The sequence below is a fragment of the Glycine soja genome, chromosome 3 (assembly GCF_004193775.1).
Source record: "Glycine soja cultivar W05 chromosome 3, ASM419377v2, whole genome shotgun sequence".
Lineage (NCBI taxonomy): Eukaryota > Viridiplantae > Streptophyta > Magnoliopsida > Fabales > Fabaceae > Glycine > Glycine soja.
This window is the reverse complement of record NC_041004.1, coordinates 45278460-45295242: the sequence shown is the minus strand read 5'-3', so window position 1 is coordinate 45295242 and position 16783 is coordinate 45278460. Positions and strand designations below refer to the sequence as shown.

General features: G+C 32.5%; 2 protein-coding genes and 1 long non-coding RNA gene across 3 annotated transcripts; all 3 read right to left on the bottom strand.

Annotated features, from left to right (window-relative positions):
* Positions 1 to 250: 250 nt before the first annotated feature.
* LOC114407559 (exonuclease DPD1, chloroplastic/mitochondrial-like) lies at positions 251 to 4627 on the bottom strand. The gene is made up of 4 exons (XM_028370708.1): positions 4443 to 4627; positions 2708 to 3341; positions 729 to 934; positions 251 to 617 (listed from the first exon to the last, which is right to left on the bottom strand). The coding sequence occupies exons 2-4, from the start codon at positions 3274 to 3276 to the stop codon at positions 403 to 405; spliced, it is 990 nt and encodes a 329-aa protein (XP_028226509.1). The 5' UTR covers positions 3277 to 3341; positions 4443 to 4627; the 3' UTR covers positions 251 to 402.
* A 2834-nt stretch (positions 4628 to 7461) lies between these two features.
* Positions 7462 to 8226, bottom strand: LOC114405571. The gene is made up of 3 exons (XR_003665270.1): positions 8029 to 8226; positions 7803 to 7923; positions 7462 to 7731 (listed from the first exon to the last, which is right to left on the bottom strand). It is a non-coding gene; the product is annotated as an uncharacterized LOC114405571 (long non-coding RNA).
* Positions 8227 to 10295: 2069 nt separating this feature from the next.
* Positions 10296 to 15729, bottom strand: LOC114407558 (importin subunit alpha-2-like). Its single transcript, XM_028370707.1, has 11 exons — positions 15279 to 15729; positions 14821 to 14917; positions 14639 to 14730; positions 14418 to 14549; positions 13943 to 14128; positions 13013 to 13176; positions 12838 to 12916; positions 11731 to 11859; positions 11472 to 11599; positions 10991 to 11369; positions 10296 to 10837 (listed from the first exon to the last, which is right to left on the bottom strand). Exons 1-10 carry the CDS (start codon positions 15492 to 15494, stop codon positions 10994 to 10996), a joined length of 1599 nt encoding a protein of 532 aa, XP_028226508.1. The 5' UTR covers positions 15495 to 15729; the 3' UTR covers positions 10296 to 10837; positions 10991 to 10993.
* Positions 15730 to 16783: the final 1054 nt, after the last annotated feature.

Below are 16783 nucleotides of genomic sequence, written 5' to 3'. Positions count from 1 at the left end.
TATCGTATCCAAAGTAACTTTTACCCCTTTTTTCTTCTTTCTTTTATTTGAAACCTTTTTTTTAAATTAAGTAAATTTCAGAAAATTTATACTACTCCTTGATAATATATCTCTTTTTTCCCTCGTATTTATAAAATTACCAGACAAACTCTTCAGTCTTCACCTCCTTTTTTCGCTTTTACTGGGATGCTTTCCACTAAAACTAAATCAGAAATTCTCACAGTGAAGTAAAAGCTCAAAACTTGGTACATACTACATAATAGTAAGATTTTATTGAGAATAAGTCAGCAATTACAAACAACGTTTCTTTTCTACTTCAACTCCAAATTTAGAGTTCGATTTTTGGTTACAAAATAATTCATTTGTCACAACATCAATGCAAAATACAGTCAGAAAACTAGTCTAATTCTTCTTCTTCTTCTTAGAGTTGATAATATCTGATTCTGTGAATGATTTGTCGACAAGGTCAGATAGGGTCAATTTCAGATCAGAGGTCAACCTGGAAAGAATCAACGACAATGTGTTCACATCTACCATAGCCCTGTGAGCTGATCCATCCACCTTAATTCCGTAGAGGTCACGAAGGGCAGCTAGGGATGATGAAGAAAGTGTTGTTCCTGTTAACATCGCAAACAGTGAAGGTTTTCACATGGAAACAATAAGTATTTGTGTGTGTGTGCGTGTGCGTGCATGCATATGTGTTAAGAGAAGAGGAGAGAGAAAGAGACCTCCGGACTTCATTAGTTCCCGCGCTAAAGGAAGGGTGTCCAAAAACAACCAATTAGGAGGAATCTTTATGGAATAACGCCGTAACTCACTGATGATGAAGGGCACATCAAAACAGCGAGCATTGTGAGCTACAAATAACACATCTCCCCCAGGCTTCTCACGACTTCGAACGTATTGGAATAAAATGGGAATTAGGTCCTCCATCCTACAGAAAATTCACAAGAGCACAAAAATACTCAGTAGTTACCCTTGAAAAATCAATTAATAGTGTCAATAGATTCAATCATCAATGTCAATAAGAAATCAGTTCAAAATCACATGGGAAACATGATGTAAACAACTCAGATTAATAGCATATAGAACATATAAAACTGGAAACTTGAAAGAAAATTCAAAAACTGCATCTGAATATGTTAAAATTGTTGAAACTCAACATCCGCTTATCAGTGTGTTTATTGATAGTGAAAGTCTTTTCTAATTGGAAAATAACAAAATCAAGCATTTTTTAGTTTGTGGATAGAATTTAGTATATTCAGAATTTAATACATTTATACATGTCATCAATTATGTAAATATTTTGAAGTAAATCTACAGACCATAAGGTGGTACCTAGTTTCACAAAAAAAAAAAAAATAATGTGGTACCTAGACAAGTTGGTTCATAGATTCTATGTCCATCAACAATTAAGAATCATGACGACTATATTTCTACCCCTTTTATCCTCATGTTGTAGTGAACATGTGATGTGACACAACAAACTCCTCATAAAATCAAACATAAAACTGTGAACTTTCCTTGATTATTTCCAAAACTAAAAATCCACTCATTATATATAACAAACATATGGTATCTGCTTCAACCTTAGTACATGGTTAGTAAAATCTTCTTCAACAACTGCAGTAGTTCTCCTGTCAGTTTAAACCATAGATTCTTGCCCAGTCATGCTCTTTAGACATATACCTTAACAAGGAGAAAAATAGAGGTGCCACTAACCCCTATAGATTGAACTGATAAGTAGAAATGAATAACTTCAGGACAATTCTACACCCATTTTATACTTTATAGTGGAAGATGAATAATAGGACCTTGGAAGGAAAGGCTTAAAAAATGTGAAATGATCCAATAACCACCCAAACACACTCCTATGAAAGGCATTTCCAATAAGAAAAATATGAGATGATTTAGTATGCTGCTTCTCCAATGTACAGCCCAGTTTTTCAGGTTTCAGCTGTTTTTTTCAGTTGGATGCTTGCTAAACAGGAATCCAATTTACAAGTTTTTATTTTATATGAAATTATCATAGGCATGAAATAGGAAATGTATGATAACAAATCAAAATTGAAGGGCTTAACTTTTTAACTCCCCGAGTAAACTAGAGAACTAAAACTGTTGTCGCAAATGGTCATGCTATGACCCTAAGAAGACTAGGGAACTAAAAGAAAACAAAAGCACATCTCTCAATCTGTGATAGGAACCCCTTTCAGTAAAATGTAAACTCTGTATTTGCATATGAAAGTAATGAAACTAATGAGGAAGAAACAAGAAGGCTAAACGAAAGCTCCCAAGCCAACGAATATCCCCTTGGATCCCAAAACTATAAATTATTACACATGACCCTATACCATCTCTCCTCTCTAGATATATGAGACCTCTCTCCCTCTCTCTATAACTAATTTCCCTCCCTTGGGCTCAGTTTCTTGGTTCCTAACATTCTGCCTAGTTTCTTTTGGGGGTGTGGGTGATCTTTGCCGAGGTACTGTTTCATCCTTTAGGTGTGAGACTAATCTCATTTGGGGTATTAAGACTTTCCCTCTGTTAATTTAAACTTTTTTTTTAGCATTTCCTAGTGTCTAATCAATTAAAATCTTACACATAACATGAGGCTGTGTTGTAAAGACATGATGGAATACTTTGTGTAGCAAAGATAAGCATAATCCAAGGACCCAAGATATAAACGAGCTATAAAAGTTTAGGTTACCTTGGAACATCAGGTTTGTTGACCATCTGAGTAGTAATGCCATGAATATGTGAATTAGGAACTTTACATTGAGGGTTTACAAGAGTCTGAAAAGTGCTGTTCTCGCCACCCTGAAGATCTCGAAGTGCAATTTCAATGATTCTTTCATTCTCTCTGCTAAACCCTGTGGTCTCTATATCAAAAACAATAACAGTATAGCTGGACAAGTCTTTATTCTCAGCAATCTCTTGTTGTATGTCACAATCCTGAATTTCTTGGGATTGATCTAGCTGTGTTTTATTTACATTTGCTGTAGCATTTGCTAAAATGGTTTCACTCAAAATCTCATGCTTGATACTTTTGGATTTGGTGCTCCCCTTGCCTTCTGTATTTGTAGTTATAGGTCTTGTCCATTTCTTTCTCTGTCCTCCCTGAAGACCATAAATTCTAGAACCAAGCAACCTGATGCTAGAATTGTTTCCACAAGTTGTACTGAAACCGTGGAAGGTTTCACCCCAGCAATTAGCTAAGCTTTGTATTCTACATCTAGGTACATGGAATAATGAAAAAATCATGGAGCCTGTCTTCATTTGAAATCAATTATGACAAGTTATTTGATCAAGAATTCTTCATCCAATGAGTCAGCAGCTACAACCTGAAAGTAAATAAAACAGAAAAAAGGTCAAACACAAGCTAAGAAAAAACTCTAGAACCATCAATTATCACATAAGTCAGATATTATAATGTTAAAGCAGAATAACAGCATGTCATAAATATATAGCTGGTAGTTATATCTTGCAAACTTTTGAAGGATTAAGAAACATATCATATTAAAAAGGAAAATTCAGCGGCTGGACCAATGGATTTATCCAAAATAATTTCATGCTAAGAATGATAAGTTGACAGCTAGAGCCTGTTCAAACCCCATATACAATTATATATCAAATTCCAATTCTTTTTGAAACTGAACAAAGAATTACGGAAAAACATTGACTAAGCAACCACCACGGACTAAATGCATTACAATAATATATGGCTTTTCCCACAAAGGGCCAGCAACAAAATCCCCCAGAAAAAATAGATGTTGTTCCTTAAGAACAAAATAGGTGAACTGAAAAATTGAATTGAAGTGATTTCACGGGAAAAACTCTCACGGGTTTATCATTATCATCACATGAATTCATTAGTCCAGAAGGATTACAATTCTGCCTTAAAACGAAAAGCAATTCAGCATCAGTTTATAAAACAAAACACATACTTGTAAGAACCACATGTGAAATGTGGCAAGGTAACAATCCGTTTCATTATGTGATATAAATAACTGCAGCAATGTTCAACTCTCTAGCTAAAATAATGGTCGGGAAGCTTACATTATAGTATCAATTAAACCTATTATTCAAACAGAGCAATCAATTTGACAAGGGTTTATGAGATGGAAATCATGGGATACATTAATTAAATCAAGCAGCCTCGTACAATCTTAAAATAACAGATAAAAACAAACATTGTTTATCTAATAAAATCCAATAATATCTTAAGTGAGCAAACAAAAAAAGGCAAGACATTTTCTGCGGTTCATAATCGCAAACAACAGAGCAATAGTGCCACGAATAAGTAGATACAAAATGCCATCCGTTTTAATAAAATACCAATTTGTTTTGCGAAACATTTTCTAAGCAATTTCAACAAAGATAAACATTTTCCAAAAGGTTGCGAAGGATTGGAAATGATTCAAAGGTGAAAGAATATGAGTTACCTGAAAGAGGGTGTGATTAAAACTAAAGAAGAAAAGCATTTGGAGGAAATAAATAGTTACTGTGTGTGTGCGAGAGAGATTAGGAGTTAGGACAGAGAGGGAGCGTGCTCCGTTCAACAACAACGTAAGTTGCGGATCGCCTATTGTTTCACTCTAACTGCACTCAACTTCCCTCTCTCTCTCTCTCTCTCTCTCATTTTATATTATCCTACGACTGCGTCATGTGTCATGCAGGGTAAAATTAAATTTTAAAAAAAAACACTGTATATGTTAAATTATGTTTTTAAATTAAATAACTAATTAATAGCTAGAAAATATTTCTTTATAAATAAATATAAATTATTAAAATTATGTCAAAATTATTAGAAACTAAAACATAAATGTGAAATTTAAAAAAAAAATTCTTTTAACAAATAAAATTCAAAAATTATTTTTACTTTAGTTAGGCCTACTCAAATTCTTGAGACTATATTATTGTTGAAACTTGAATAGATACAAAACTCATACCATTTGTTACCTGGAACGAATAATTAACAACAATAATAAGAAAACATTTGATTGAATACTTTTAATTACATACTTAAAAACAATTTTCATATTTTTAATATATTTTATCTTCTATTGAATACTTTTCTTTCCTTTCATGACACACTCGTTAACATTCCTTGACTAGCAATTAAAAAATGGAAATATTTGAGTGCATTGTAGAGATTTTTTTAATTGCATGAATACCACCAACTGCTATAATCGTTGTTTGTAGCTAAGCAAATAGGCCGGTGATTATGATTTATGAAGTTAAGTGGAGGATGCAAATTCAAGTATGGTGGTTCTCTCTTTCTTTCCGGTTTAAGTAAAAGATGTGTATACTTTAAAACTGTTTAGGTCTCATAGGATCTATTGGTAAGAAATCATGTGCGTTTCTCCTCAAAAAAAGAATCATGTGAGAATATGCGTTGCTTGAGATGGTTGTATACGTTGTTGATGTTTGTTGCTTTACAAATACAACAAACAAATCTGTTTCAAATTTCTTTCTAACTTTCTACCATGCCCCTTCCTAATGTGGGCATTAAAAGGCCCAACCCAGACCGCAGGAGTGGATTCAGACCCTGCAGAGCCAGAAAATTAAGCTAGTTGGGCGGAAAATAACACTTTTGGGCCTGATATGTGTTTTGTCCTTTGGTTGCTTCTTTCCTCTCTCTTTATGGGTGAGTTTTTGCCTCTTTGCTATTGAGACAAAAAAAGTAAAATAAATAATTATTAATCATATTTACCAAATAAATAATTAACCACAATTATGAGCAAAATTAGAATCAACAAGATTATACTTTAACGCTTGTATCAAGGGAAGAGGAAATATTTTTCTGTTAGCACTTACTGTATCTTTTTATTTCAATATAAGAAAAATTAAGTTTAATAGTCATAGTAGTGTAAAAAATTTGTTTCCATCATTTCATTATATATCATTATTCTTATAACTTTGAAAACTTATTATAAAAGTAAAAAAAAATGTTATATGTTACTTATGATTAAATAATAATATAAAAAAAAGTTAACTTTTATTATGCAAGTTAATACAAAAAAATTAATTTGAGTACTCCTAAATGGTACAAAATATTCATATTTAAAGATTTAACGGAAAAATAAGATTAATGGAAATCACAAAACAACTATTGATGTAAATCTTCTTACATTTTGTGTGAGATAACATTCATACTATTAAGCAATTTTCTTCAAATTTTAATTATAAGAATAAGAATAAATAACTTTAAATAAGGATATATTGAGTTGACTTGGATTAAATTTGAAGAAATTTGTGATTCAATTTAATCAAAATTTAATAAATTTGTTTGAATTAATTTTTTAAGAAAGAAAAATTAAAACTCAGATCAAATCAACCTATTTGTAAATGATTTGATTTAGATTGAATCAATAGATTAAAATATTTTAATTTGTTTGTTATTTTTCAAAATTTAAGATTTTTTTATAAAGTAAATTTTTTATTAAATGAAATACGGAATACATCACTTATAATTATTATGTGTAATTAAATAGTGAAAAAAATATCATTAGAAAAATTATATTATTATTATCATATTCATATAGGATAACATACTATATTAAATATAATTTAAAAATTGAAATATAATAAATAAGTTTGAACATCACACCTACAAAGCCTAAAAACTAAAACTATTATCACATAATTTAAAAACTCCAACATTCTCAAATAATTAAATAAGTAATGCAATTTCCCACTAAATTTACAATAATTTGAAACAAATTATGAAGTGAAATAAATTTTACTAAAACTATTATCACATAATTTAAAAACTCCAACATTCTCAAATAATTAAATAAATAATGCAATTTCCCACTAAATTTACAATAATTTGAAACAAATTATGAAGTGAAATAAATTTTTTTATAATCAATTGAGAGTTAAAACTCTAATTTCATGAAAGTTAGTTAGTAAAATTATGAGAACTAAAATTTCAATTTTGATGACAATAATTGATTTTTTTATTTAAAAGTATATATTATATATATAAACAAAAATAAAATAATTTAATAGGTCAATGGAGACATTAAAATTCATGATTTAATTCAAAACTCAACATATTTAAAATCATAAAGTCAGATTTGATTCAAACATTAAAAAATATTCAACTCAAATGGTTGGAATTAATCTGCATCAATTCAAATTTAAACATAATGTCATATATATGAACACTCTAGTTTTAACTCTAATCTTAATATAAGAATAAAGTGTTTTGTTTTTGTAATCGAAATAGTATTCGTGAGGAATATCTACCAGTAAATTGCTACCATGTAACTCTAATTTGGATTTCTTTCTCATTAATGTTTCATTAACAACTGAAATATTAATTTAAATTTATCGTTTCCCAGAGCGAAATCCTTTTCCTTGTTGGTTAACGCAAACGAAACACGAGTGCAAACCGCAAATCGATAATCAAAAATGATGAAAGATCCTTGCAACAATAACCGTGAACTTAGAGAATTAGGGAAACAAGAGAACAGAGAAGAACACCATGTTATAAACAGAGGCTTGACCTTTACAAGGTTAGGTATGCGACATCAAAAAGGATTGTCGTGGATTACTAAATTAAGGAATGCTTTGCAATCAAGCGAAAACAAAACCAGAGGACAAGGCCATCAAGCACACCGCGGCCTGTTCCTCTTCCCCCAACATCTTCCACCTCTGCTCCTCTCGCTTCCTCGAACAAGCCCTTCTCTTCCTATACCTAATTCCACAAGCGTTGCATAAGGTCTGCATAAATAAAATAATTGAGCCCATAACATAAATTAAGTAGAAATTATGGGTGTTGATTGGAATTGGACCTTGGGTCCAGCTGGTCCTCCTCTCCAGAGTGGTGTCTTGGTGGTTTTGCAATCAGCGCAACATTTCTTTTTCTCATTCACATTCAGATCCATCATTTCCAATATTATTCACTCGATCAATCTGCAAGCAACACCACAATTTTATTATTTATCAATGAAGCAACCCAACACCATTAACTGAATGAATCACCGAAATAGTACTAGTGAGTGGCAACGAGTGCCGTACCGTTACTAATACTTGAACAAATTTGCAAAGCCTCGCTCGCATGCACCAAAAAAGAAAAATGGAGACACAGCACAACAACCGACTATGTGAATGTACCCTACTCAATGACCGGAATGCCCTTCTTGTTTTGTAAAATACAGTGGCAGCGCTGCCACGTGTCCGTGTGACGTGTCTGCTTCCCCTACTCACACTGCCACAGGCGAAAATGGAAATTTCAAGACCCTTGTATTTGTATGTGCTAGGAATAATAATAATCTTATAATCTACGTGTGTGTGACTTTAACAAATTAGCTAGATTGAAGGATATTCATTGGTTGGGTAGATTTCATTAAAGCAACACCTCATTATTATGTATAACAATATCTTAGAGATGAGATTTCGTTAATCATAAAAGGATGAGGATGTTTGCGATTATTATGGGATGATTTAATCCTAAAAGGATGGGACCAAAATATCTTATCAATTTCTTTGCTAATATTGCCATTTGTCATTATCTAATCCACTTCAGCTGAACAACGGAGACCGAATTGAAATGTTTGGAATGCGTGAAGTGGTGCGGTGGCGCCGTAACAGTGCTGCTGAAGTCGCTAGACATGGTGCCTCTGCCTCTCATGACACAATAAATATAAAAATCTACTCGAGAAATTGTGTTGGTGGAAAAATATATTCCTGAATTATTTTATAGTTTATTGATTATACTAATTTTTAGATTAAATTTATTTTGTTAAGCATATTTTTTATATAAAAAACTTTTTCATCATTATATTTATGTATACATACAAGTTATTGGTCATATTTTATTATTTCTTTGGTTGTACGATCCACAATAAGAATCGAACTTGTGATGTCTTGTATTTACCTCAATTCCTCAACAATAGGCCAACTCCAATGGATTGTAAAATTATTATTTTTATTATGTCAAATTTTATTATTAAACATACAACAAAGCTTAAAACTTGTTCATTTATAACGGTAGAGAGTAATATATTACATGTCAAAAACATTTCATGGATATTTGGTTGGTGTGAAAGCATCTAGGTGCCAAAAAAATTCGATTGAGAAAAATCAAGTTGGAGTTGAAACAATAAGAAGTTATGTTTGCTTCACTCAATCATTTTTTAACTCTTGTATTTTGCATTTTCTATAATTTATCTTCTCTCACATTGTCACATGGTATATGTATTTTCCCATTTCATATCCCATCAACAAAGAGAATTAAATAGGTGAATCAATTTGTGTGGGATTTCTCAAGTTTAATTAGAGATCCCAAGTTTAAGTCTTGGGTGTGCAATTATGTAAATATTTAAATGAAAATTGACACTCATAATAATTATATTTGCCTGGAACAATGTTATCTAAAAAAAAATACATAGAACAAAAATATCACATTAACATAGACATAAAAAGAATAAAGGCCACTTAAATTAGATATTGTCATTAGAATGAAACCCTAGTTATGTTTCCTTATCTCAATAGTTTAAAAAGTTATTGAAAGAGGAAGTAGATATCTGGGTTAGTTCCTAACCGGCTTTGCTTATTACTAAAACAAAGGTTTATGGTTAAAACATATATATGCACGAATCATTATACTAATCTGTTTCAACTTAGTAATAATTAAGTATGTTGGATATAATTATAAACAACATGAAATGAATAAATTACTACTTTTTTATTTATTTTTAATTTGCTAATGTATATATCAAAATAGCTAACTATAATAGAAAAAAAACGAATTTAGACATTAAAACTCATTTTGTTAATTGCATGTTTAAAATTTGATTTAAAGAATATCCGAATAAAAATTATGACATTTCAAAATCAATTTTATTTAAAAAAATTATTCTATTAAATAACGCTGATTTTATCACTTCAGAAAAGAACAGAATAAAATTACGAAGAAAAATTATCAACACCTGCCCAGTGATTTATGTTTGATAGTAAAAATTCTGTCGTTAGTTCAATACTTCAATCAATCAACACGGCACGGGTCCAGAACGATTTTGACTACACCTGGTGCTAAAGGGGTTGACTCGATACATATTAATGTGTCATGTCAACGATGGAAGAAGAGTCCACGCTAACTCTTGGTTTGGTTGTCAACAAGAGATTATTATTCAAGGAAAACTTTTCAGAAAATACACAAAAGAATACCAGATGTTAGAAATTGAACCTTACAGTTTTTCTTGATAGCAAAGTCTGTGACTATCCTTTTATAAGTTCCATACGTAACACTAAATGAGCGCATATGATAAAATGCATGAAAGAGATAACGAAGTGGAAGAGAAAATCCCACACTGTAACCAAATATAATGCCTGAGAACAAAGTGTAAGACTTCTTTCCTAAACCAGATTAGTAAACATTACATTACGAACCTGAACGAGACCTAAAGAACATAATGAATAGAACTTTACGGTAAACTTCAAAAGAACTTACAAGGAAAGGGTGAAAGAAAAATTCCATCTTGTAACTATTAATATGAAGCAAAAGATAGCAGCATTTGGTATTTCGTCAAAACATCCAGAATGATCACAACAACTCTATAAAGCCAAATCATTCGGAATGATCACTTGGCAGAAAGCAAACTCTAGTATATATAACTCTTGTGTGGCTAAGAAATCAAGCCACAACCCATCTGTCCCCATGGTGTATGTAAAACCAGCCATTTCAAAAACCCACGCTGGTCCAGCAACCCCCTATTTACCAAGGCTGAACCTTGTAGGAGCCAAGGGCAATCAAAGGACATTGACTTGACCCCAAACTGTTGGACTGTCAAACTGGAGGACTTTACTGATAGACCAGTCAAAACTCCTGCAGTTCACAAAATCCAAAATAATGTCCACATGATAAAGGAGAGCAAAGAATACAAACTGCCAAATATTGCTATTTCAAATCCAAAAATTTGCAGAGAAAACATAACAAAGCCAAATAAAGCATAATGTTGTCTTAGGAAACCATGGATACCTTCTAATTAAAGTCGAATCCACCAGAAGGCACCGCAGGTGGTTGAGTGCCACCAAAGTTGAACCCTGATTGAGAAGCATCCCCTGGAGGCATAGTCTCGTCGTCTTCCTCCATCCAGTATGTCTCAAGAATCTTCACTGCCTTTTCATAAATCTCAGTGTTATCATGACTCTGGAGGTTTTCAATTTTCTCCAACCCCTCAGCATCATCAATCATTTGAGCATATAGATTCACACCATCAGTATTGCTAACATTTTTCTCAGCTTCTCCTACCTTCAAGATGTTTTCAAGCCCTTCCAAACAAACTGTCACAATCCTAGGATCAGGACATATGAGAAGATCACACAAGGGCCTAATACACCCTTGACTTACCAGGAACCTGTCAACCAAGGAAAAAGACTCAAAACCTCTTCAAAGAAAAAAAACTATAACCCCAATAAAATCTCAAGGAAACATTCTAAGCACAAGAATCTCTCCATACTTGATTTGTTCATGAGATCCACCTGAAGTAGCATTTGAGATTGCCCAAGCAGCCTCTTTCTTGATATCAAACTCAGCATTTTGAAGCAAATGGACTAAAGGAGCAATTATACTAGCCTCAATTACATCCTGTAGATTGTCAGAAATTGAAGAGAAATGCAATTTAAGATTTTAAGTTCAAACGCAAAGATAACACATCAAATTTAACTACATCTGATGGACAAATACAACACAATGAAGACCACTAAAATAATCTATACCTGAATCTGCTTTTTGTTCCCAGCTGTGATGTTTGATATGGTCCAGCATGCTTCCTTCTTTATGCTTTTTTTATAATTATTAGTCAAGATATTCAGAAGACGTGGGAGAGCTTGATGGTTAATGATGACCTAAGCAAGAAAATACAATAACACACAAATATCGTGTTAAGTGTGCACATGCATGTCTACACACATTCAGCTAGTCCAAGCAGAAACATACAGAGATTCCACACAATGATAGCTTCTGAAGAAAAATAAGTAAAAGAATTGACTATATTGTACTCAAGAAAAAATCCATTTTCTGCATGGTTAACTATTCAATCCAATCTGAAAAAAGGTTCTTGCCTGATCTTAGCAATAGCATTTCCCTTTGGCACTGAGCATATTAAAAGGAATCAAAGAAAATATTACTAGAGAAATTATTTGTCTTTATTACAAGGTTGGATAGGGAAGGCAGCCAGGAGTAAGGGGTAAGCAGTAGAGGGAGTGGGAGAGTATAACAGAATGTGCAGAAAGAAGCAAGGTGTTAGAGAAGAGAAATGTGCAGTGATGGGAGACAACAGAAAACATGGGTTGGGATGGGTGGTGGGAGACAGTAGAGGCAGCACAGGATGAGTGAATTGGGGGGTTTAATCAGGTGATTGATATATCTGCATTTATCCTATTATAATATCTCTTTGCTTTCTAGTATTATTTTTCTCCTTTGTGAAGGAAATTTCTTCCTTGACCTCATTTCTGTTTCATAATTAATACCAGTTTGTCAGGAATTAGGAAGTTAGCTAGGACAATTATTGTAGTAAATTAGTTGGAAGGGATTTGTGAGGCAAATAAATAGGAGGATGCAAGGGAAGAGGCATTCATCTTGTAGGATTTGAGAGTTGGGTTTTGCTCTTTCTGAAATGACAAATCCTTTGAGGGGGAACCCTTGGAGAAGATATCTCTCCTATTTTCTATTATTTCCATTGAATTCAATAAAATCTTTAGTTGCTTTCTTATTCTATTTTGGTTACTATCACTATTACGATTTCCCTTAACACAGAATAGCTAGTGACATATAGTAACCTGTATATTAAGAAGTTAAAAAAAGAGCCATGAAGAACTTAATACCTGTGTCTGCAAATCATCTCCTGTAACAATATTTCCAACAGTACGAAGAGCAGGAATAAGCACTGAAGGGGAAGGGTGCCTGAAGAAGAGTAGAATAATATTTAGAATTTGACAGCAGAACAACACTGGAATACGTATATTTCTACACATCCACATTTGTATGCAAAGTACTCACAAAAGAAGGTCAACAAGCCGGCTACAAACACCAGCTTCAATTACACCTTGAATTTTGTCATTTGTACCATCAGAAAGATATGAAAGTGCCCAACAAGCATCAGTCAGGACTTCTTCATCATTTGACTGGATAAGACTGGCAAGAGCAGGAAGTGCAGGTTTAACCTGTAAAAAAAGGATAAAAATCAATCAATCCTCAGTCAAAACAGAGCCAGCAAATCTAAACTGGGAAAAACAACTTGCATTTGCTTCACATATCAGCACAAGATATGTATCGAATACCAATATTCTTAAATACTTCACCAATACATACCTATGAAGTATTCAAGCTTTAAAAAAGTTAAGAAAATTTGATGTGGCCAGAGAAATAGAAGTCTGAATGAATAAGATAGAAGCATTGTCTTTTGATGAATTACACATGGAAGTTATCCTTATGAATGATGCTCAAGGAGGGAAAGATATTAATGCTACTCCTGTTTGTAGGAAATTAACATTGATTTATGATGACAATCATTTATAATATCTATTTTGTAATGTACAAGAAGCATGCTCTTAGTTTCAACTTGCAAAGCAATTATATAATTTTTATTCTTTTTTGGGATTGGCAATTGTTAATTGTTAATTTTTGTAGTAGAGAGATTCAAACCTGCGACCTCTCTCCCCCTTCCCTTCTACCTTCACCACTAGTCTTTGTTAATTTCTATTTTTTAATCTTCAACATTATGGCCATTATGAGCAAATGATAAAATCATAAAATTTAATCAACTATAATTGCCACAAAGGAAAACAAAAATTACGGCACACTACAATTTCTTAATATTTATATATAAACATGAGAGATATTTTATTTTATAGCAAAATGAAGAATAAAAAGATGAAGGAAGGAGCCAAAACTTTAATATTTAAGATCATGCAATTCATAACATCATACCTGATCAAAAGCAGGCTGTGGTTTCCCCCTGCAGAAATTCGATAGTGTCCAGGTAGCATTTCTTAGCATAGAAAGCTTGGCATGCTCATTCAATTGTGCCAATAGAGGAAGCAAAGCTCCATGACCGAGAACAAGATCACGGCATCTAGGTGAATCTCCAGCAACATTTCCTAATGCCCAAACAGCCTGATTGTCCACAAAACACAGAAAAAATGTTAAACTTTAAATGAAACATAACTGCAACTGCTAGGTACTGTCATCCTTCTGATGCATAGTGTCAACTAAAAGTTAACAAATAAACATACAAACATCATACCATTATACCAGCAAATAGATTATCATCCAACACCAAAATCAACATATAACATAAACAAACACATTTTTGGGTCAAACAACATAAAAAGTAATTTGTTCTCATTTTAAGTGTATAATTTTTATTGATAAACAAATATATGACAAGGTACATGAAATGTACCTGTTCACGGACATCATCACTGGGAGAACCAAGTAGCTTTACAAAAATTGGGACAGCACCATGATCAATTATCACCTTAGTGTTTTCAGATGTTCCAGAAGCTATATTTGTCAAAGCCCAAGCTGCCTCAAACTACAACAAAAATCAAACAAAGTCAAGGCTATAAATAAGCAAAGATAAATATATTGATTACATAAAGTAAAACAAGGCAGATAACAAACCTGCAGCTGTGGAAAATCTTCCCTCATCAAGAAATCAACAAAGCGTGGAACTACACCAGCTTGAATAACCTCCTCAATTGGTGGGCTACGTTCTGGCAGGGCATAAACGGAGTTCATCAAACATCATTTCAAATTCAGAACCATAAAAGAAACAACGAAAACGCCATAGACAAATATCTAACCAATTGAAAGCAACTTCCGAAATTGAGTTGTGGCCTCTAACTGCATGTTATTGTCATCGGTGAAAACACCTGTAACCATGGCTGGAAGGTGTTCCAACTGCAGCAAAGTAGAAAACAAATTACGTTTAAATAAGCTTTAACCTAATTCCAATTCTGGCAAATCCAACATAATAACAATCAAACTTTATAGGTGAGTACGCAAGAACAGAGCGTGATAAAGAGAACACATTTTATCTCACAGTTCGCCACAAACGACTATAAGGAATAGCTTTATATCATACATAGTATAATCCTTTCAACATAAACCCAAAAACCATATAGGTCCTATAACCTAATCAGTTGTCTAAGTTGGTGGAATGAGATGAAGATTTTAGGTATAACAATTTGAATTTAGAGAAAATATTTAAAATAAATAAATAATGAAAGAAAATAGTTAATGAAAGATGATCGGAATTGACCTTCTTCTCTATTACAGTAGAGTGAAGTGACGAAGGAATCTGCTGCGATTGGAGACCCTCGCGTCTCTTCTTCTGCAAACTCTCTTCCCTACGGCTCTTTCGGATCTCCACCATGGTATCCTCTCGGCGACGGCGACCTTCATCGGCGTCCACGGCGACCTTGTAGCGGTTCCGACGAACCTCGGTCCTGGCGTTGGCGGAAGGTCGATACGACATCGTCTTGGATTTGGATTTGGATTTGGATTTGGATTAGATAACCGAAGCGTAGGGTTTGTGATGGCAATGGAGAGAATGAGGGTTTGGGGGTCTTATTGTTTGGGAATTGGGAGTTTGAAAAGAGAGAAGAGGGTTTATTGAATTGGGACAGAAGCGGAAGTGGACCTGGATCGGCGTGTATTTGCGAAAATGCCACTGATTTTTTGAATTTAAAGATGAGGGAAAAAAGATGAGGAAGGCTTTCGTATTCGTACGGCTTTGAACAATATTCTTGTTCTCTGTATTGGGCGAGTGAGGAAGGGTCTGGCCTCGACTTCTCCGCACTCACTATACTTCTATTTTTGTTTTCTATTTTTGTTGGAACATCCAGTAATAAAGTTAAAAGGATTTTATTTTTTGCTTATAAAAAATAAGAGTGATTCATCCATATAAGTTACTTTTCATATGTCTTTCTTGTTCTTTTTCTCTCATTCTTCTTCCTCCACTTTGGGTGTTATTGTGGTTCTTCTTCTTCCTCTTTCATGTGTTGTCACTCGCTTGGTGCTTCTTCTTCTTCTTCGTGTGTGTGCTAAATGTTGTTGATATTGGTTTGATGTTCTTGTTTGAAGTAATATCACAAACAAAAATAATATTTTTTTAAAAAAACTCATATAAATTATCAATCCATATGATTTATTCATATGGATCGCAAGACTCATACAAATGACTGATGATCCATATGGTTCTTTTGTTGAATAATTTTTTTTCAATTTTTTTCTTCTAAATTTGCTCTTTTGAAATTTTTGTTTATATTGTAAATACATATTTGTCAATTGTTATTTAAATTGTTTCGTAGTATAATGTTAGTGAAATTTTATAATTTTTCTTTTATATGTTAAGTGTTGATTTTATTTATAAAAAAATATTAGTTATTACTAAGATTAGATTGGATTAGATTGCTAAAACTAAGATTAAATTATATTAGATGGCTTAAATTAAGATTAGGTGAAACAATTAATTTTCAATATTGTTATATTGTATTGTATTTGTTTAACTTAAAAAAAATCGAAACAAATATTTAAAAGATATTGAATTTGTTACTTATGACAAATATTGAAATTATAATTAAAAATAATTTAAATTTGTTAGTTACAAAAAATATTTAAATGAAAATTTTAAATAATTAAAGTTTGTTATAAAAATATTGAAACATAATTTTTAATTGTACAATAAATCTATTAGTTATAAAAAAGTATGAAACTAAAATTTAAAATATGATAAGATTGTTAGGTTAAGATAATGAATGAAAT